We start from the raw sequence: 4863 nt of genomic DNA, 5'->3' as shown, positions 1-4863 counted from the left end.
CTGGAGGGAACGAGAGACGGGTGAGGAGAGGGCCAGCCCCCACCGGGCTGCCACCTTCACCCGCCCCAGGCAAACGGGCTCCCCCCGACCACACCGACCTGTGCGACCATGTTGGTGACGTCGCCGGTGTTGGCGGGCAGCAGGAGGGTGTTGGAATCTTTGGCAAGCTTGGAGAAGGCGCTCACGTACTGCTCTGCCACAGAGAGCGATGCGGCAGCGCTGCCGTGCTGCGGAGAGAGGGACGAGGCTCAGCAGCGAGTCGTGTGCCCCCAAAACCCACCCACGGCCCTGGCCCCAGCTTGGTCACGTCCCCCAGGACAGCAAAACTCGTCCCTCGCTGCTGCTGAAGATGCCAGGGAGCGTCCAAGAGGTGCCACCCCACCCACGGTTTCACCTCCCCCCACGCCAGCGCCAATGCGGTGATTGCCCCGAAAATCCATCGCTCACCTGCTGAGCCAGAGCAGCTGCCAGGAGCTGAATGGCCTCCGCCTTGGCCCTGGCCCTGACCAGCATGGCGTTGGCCTCTCCTGCAACGAACCGCAGCACAACACCCGTCAGAGCTGGCATGAAGACCCCACAAGGAGCCAGTCAGGGCAACTTCAAGGATCAAGGCCTTCCTAGGCCTCCTCTTCCACAGGAGCAGCACGGCGATACTCCAGCCGCACGCCTCCTGCTGCCCCAGACTGTGGGGCAGCAACGGGAGCCGGAGCTCAGCCCAAGGGCTCCGCAGGGAAACATCAGCGTGGCTGAGGAACCCCAGCGCAGGGACAGCGATGCAGGCTGCTCCCCGGGGAGCATCACCCCTCAGTGCAGATCCCCCAGGCCCCACACCTTCTAGCCCAAAGCACTACCAGCAGCTTTGTTGATTTGTTCGGCCTTCTCAGCTTCGGATGCCAGGATCTGCGCCTGCTTCTGCCCCTCAGCCACGTTGATAGCCGATTCCCGCGTCCCCTCTGACTCCAGCACTGTCGCCCGCTTCCGTCGCTCTGCTTCCACCTGCAAACACAGGTCAGACACCAACCCGCCACGGCTGTGCTGGGGAAATCCCATGTGTGGGGCAAGCGCAGCGAGGGCACGCTCCTACGTCCCGCTGGGGCAAGGGCAGCCTAGCCGAGGATGGGAACAGGGCTATAAAACATGGAGCGATCCCTGGGGATGGCTGGTTCTGCTCCTCACACTGCACAGCTCTCCGCAGCCCAGTCCATGCCTAACTGGACAGTCGCTTCCCCTTCCAGCCCACAGATCTGGCACACGGCTTTTCTTAAGGGATTTGCTTCCTACGGAGGCCAGTAGGGATTTTAAAGGGAGCTGGCAGGGCCTGTGTGTACCAGGCAGGGCCCACCACTGCCAAAACAGGGCCAGGAAGTCTATACGCAGTGGCTGTAGGACCAGAAGTGCCAAAGTGCTGCCAGCTCTGGACAGAGAACAAGCGTGCAGCGTGGAAGGGGAGACTTCCCTCTCCTTGCTGACCGCCCTCGCAGAGAACCCAACCTGCATCTGCATGGATTCCTTCACCCGAGGGGGGACGTGGATGTCCTTGATCTCATAGCGCAGGCACCGGATGCCCCAGCAGTCCGAGGCCTGGTTGATGGCATCCACGATGTTGGCGTTGAGGGACTCCCGCTCCTGAGAGGCAGGAATGAAAAGGCAGAGAGCAAAGAAGAGGCGCTTAGCACGAAACAGGGGTCAGGAGGGAAACAGATGACCCGCTCCTGGGCCAACATCAGCCAGAAAAACCCATCTCCAGAGGCATAAAGCAGGGCCAAATGCTTCCCACATCTCCTGAAGGGGTCACCTTCTCCTAGGAAGGGCAGTGCCCAAATGGAATTGCTGGGATAAAAATACACCTGGGTACAAACATGGTCCAGAAATGCCAACAGCTCCTGTTTCTGCCTAGCAAATGCAGCACGGGGCTTACAGCCCCACAAGAACTGGGTCAGCCAGGACACTCCTCACTGGACCCAAGCACAGAGTCACTGACTCCAGAGAAACGCAGTTCTCCTAGGAAGGGCAGTGCCCAAATGGAATTGCTGGGATAAAAATACACCTGGGTACAAACATGGTCCAGAAATGCCAACAGCTCCTGTTTCTGCCTAGCAAATGCAGCACGGGGCTTACAGCCCCACAAGAACTGGGTCAGCCAGGACACTCCTCACTGGACCCAAGCACAGAGTCACTGACTCCAGAGAAACGCAGCGGGAGCAGCCAGGCCCGAGCCCGCACCACCCATCACAAGGGTAACAGCTTTAAATTGAAAACGGGGAGGTTGAGTGGATATCAGGAAGAAATTCTTCCCGGAGAGGGTGGTGAGGCACTGGCACAGGTTGCCCAGAGAAGCTGTGGATGCCCCATCCCTGGAAGTGTTCAAGGCCAGGCTGGATGAGGCTTTGAGCAGCCTGACCTAGTGGAAGGTGTCCCTGCCCATGGCAGGGGGGTTGGAACTGGATGGTTCCCACCCCAAACCATTCTGTGGTTACCCCTTCTAACTAACCCAGGGCAGCGTGAAAAATAGCTCCCATTAAAAAAACAAACCCTGAAAGAAGCCCCATCTCCAAGGATTCACTAGTAGGTCAACTGACACAGACGGCCCCTAAGCAGAGGGTGTTTGAGCGCATCAGCCTGGCCACACAGCCTGCCCCAGGGGTCTGAGAGATGCTGGCAACTCCATGATCCTCCTCCACAGCTCACCCGGAAGACTCTGTCAAGGGAGAGTTTGCCAAGTTCAGATCTCATGGTGGTCTGGGCCAGCTGGGTCACTGCATACTCAGGATCTTCCACCCCGTAGCTGGCCTGGAGAGCAGAAGCAGAAAACTGAGTCAGCGGCGGAAGCAGGATAGTCAAACGTAGCGCTAAGACGAGAAACCTGCCACACACACCCCCACCACCGAAAAGCTGGGTCCGGAGCTGAGATCTGCCTTCCCCTCCTCCTCCTATTCCCTCGGGAGGGACGGGGGCACTCAGCCCACCTGCCTCGCAGCACGCCGGGCCGAGGCTGAAGGGCGCATCGTGGGGAGAAGGGAGCCGGCAGTGCTAGGAAAGTGGTGCCCGAGGGGCTGCCAAGGCCAGGCAGACCGCGCCGGGCACAGGCACAGACACTCGGAGGCTGCACGTGTGGCTCAGGGCGAGTGTCAGCCCAGCAGGGTCTGTACCTTGTAGGGATCCATAACCCGCAGGTAGAGCACACCGTCAATCTGCAGGGTGACGTTATCTGCCGGAGGGAAGAACACGTCCCGTTCACTGAAGCAGCAAGGACAACATTCAGCAATCCCCTCTCCCTGACAGAACCAGCGGCGCTGGGCAGGGCCATCCCCGTTAGAGAAGACATTTGATTAACTGTGTTCTTCAGGCAGAATAACCCTGTTTAGCATTAGCGGCTCAGCATTAGGAGCTAAAGTAGCTGAAGCCTTAGGTCGCAAGAGCTGCCCGAGTGCAAACCTTTTTAGAAAACTAATGCTGCTAACAAAGAACTCCCTGCCTTCAGCAGACACAAGCGGAATGGATAAGAGAAGGACCAAGGAGACAATTCCAAGAGATGAAGTAACTTCAGAGGGCAGCCAGCCCAGCGACAGTGAAAACCAGTAAGGGATCAAGAGGTCACCGACCAGAACTAAGTGACTGGACTTGGGAATCGTGTGTGTGTAAATCCATAACAACCCCTTTCCTTCCCGGTGTCAGTGGCATGGTGCGGAAGAGGGATTGGCTGAAACAGACCTCGCTATCTGAAAGGCTTTGTAAAAAGGACCTTGACGTTCCCTACAAAACACTGTATTTTGATGTTTTAGTACGCAGTAAGTCTCAGCTCTCCAGATCAAAATGTTTCAAACTGTAGTTATTTTCATAAATAAAGATTCAGGACACACACACACAAAAATGAAACCCAAAAAGCTTAATGCCAGAATTCTAACAGACCTGTCCAGTAACCTGACCTGAAATATTTTTGACAAAAACACAGAGGAGATTTTTTGTGGCTCACCACAGAAAACATGTGAAAAACGGATTCCTGCGGAAGTGTGTTCAGCCCAGCAAGAAGGGGCGGCCGCCGTCCCGAGAGGGCAGATGGGACCTCCTGGGGTGCCCCTCCGCACCCAGAGCATGGCCAAGCTCGGGTCCTCAGGGACAGGGCTGAGCGCAGGAGCCTGGGGCACTTCCACTCCTCCCCGCCCTGCCCTTGCTCACCCCGGGGGCAGCAGAGGGAAGGGGCAAGAGGCAGGAGCGGCTCCTTACCCAGGGTGACAGCTGACTGCTCTGGGACGTTAATGACGATTTCTTTGAGGCTCTGCACGTAACGGATCCGATCCAGCAGAGGGATGAGGAAGTTCAAACCCTGGGAAAAGGGCAGGATTAGATGGCTGAGCCTACTGATGTGGGGTTTTCCCCACCGAGAGCTCAACCGGAGTAAAGGGGACCGTGCAAACAAAGCCCGAGTATGCTACAGATGCTGCAGGCAGAGGAAACATGCTTTATACGTGGGGGGAAATTTAGGTTTCTTGTTGCTTTTAACACTCCACCCAAGGAAATTAGACTACCGGCAGTCAAAACTCTGGAAGAATAAGCACCCCTGCCGCTGAATCCTTGCGCAAAGGACACGCCTTGCTACAGCTTTAGGAACCTGCTGAATCCAGAAGGGGAGAAAAGCGTCTCCTTACAGGCTCGAGGATTCGGTGGAACTTGCCCATCCTCTCCACCACCCAAGCCTCCTGCTGCGGCACGAAGAGCACGCCAATGTTGACGGGCAGGCCAGAGCTCGAGCGGTGCGGTGCCGGGGTCAGCCACGCCGGACGCTGCAGCTGCTGGGAGCGCTGGATGAAGGGGAAGGACGGGGATGGAGACTGGCTGCTGGTGCCTCGGAGCCCAGCACCATCC

At 57.7% G+C, this 4863-nt stretch overlaps 1 protein-coding gene across 1 annotated transcript; it reads right to left on the bottom strand.

Moving 5' to 3' along the window:
* Positions 1–56: 56 nt before the first annotated feature.
* Positions 57–4799, bottom strand: STOML2 (stomatin (EPB72)-like 2). The gene is made up of 8 exons (XM_010152412.1): positions 4647–4799; positions 4225–4324; positions 3150–3208; positions 2689–2790; positions 1492–1626; positions 852–996; positions 448–527; positions 57–227 (listed from the first exon to the last, which is right to left on the bottom strand). The coding sequence occupies exons 1-8, from the start codon at positions 4674–4676 to the stop codon at positions 57–59; spliced, it is 822 nt and encodes a 273-aa protein (XP_010150714.1). The 5' UTR covers positions 4677–4799.
* Between the last annotated feature and the right edge of the window lie 64 nt (positions 4800–4863).

The sequence above is a fragment of the Eurypyga helias genome, unplaced genomic scaffold (genome assembly GCF_000690775.1).
Source record: "Eurypyga helias isolate BGI_N326 unplaced genomic scaffold, ASM69077v1 scaffold25525, whole genome shotgun sequence".
Lineage (NCBI taxonomy): Eukaryota > Metazoa > Chordata > Aves > Eurypygiformes > Eurypygidae > Eurypyga > Eurypyga helias.
This window is presented reverse-complemented; position numbering and strand designations above follow the sequence as displayed.

Bases quoted from the DNA above. Each gene is read 5' to 3' on its own strand.
- STOML2 (XM_010152412.1), bottom strand. From the start codon at position 4,676: ATGGGCAAGTTCCACCGAATCCTCGAGCCT. The intron at 4,325-4,646 runs GTAAGGAGACGC...CCCTTTTCCCAG, and splicing joins TCCACCGAATCCTCGAGCCT to GGTTTGAACTTCCTCATCCC. The intron at 2,791-3,149 runs GTACAGACCCTG...TCTGCTCTCCAG, and splicing joins GGGTTATGGATCCCTACAAG to GCCAGCTACGGGGTGGAAGA.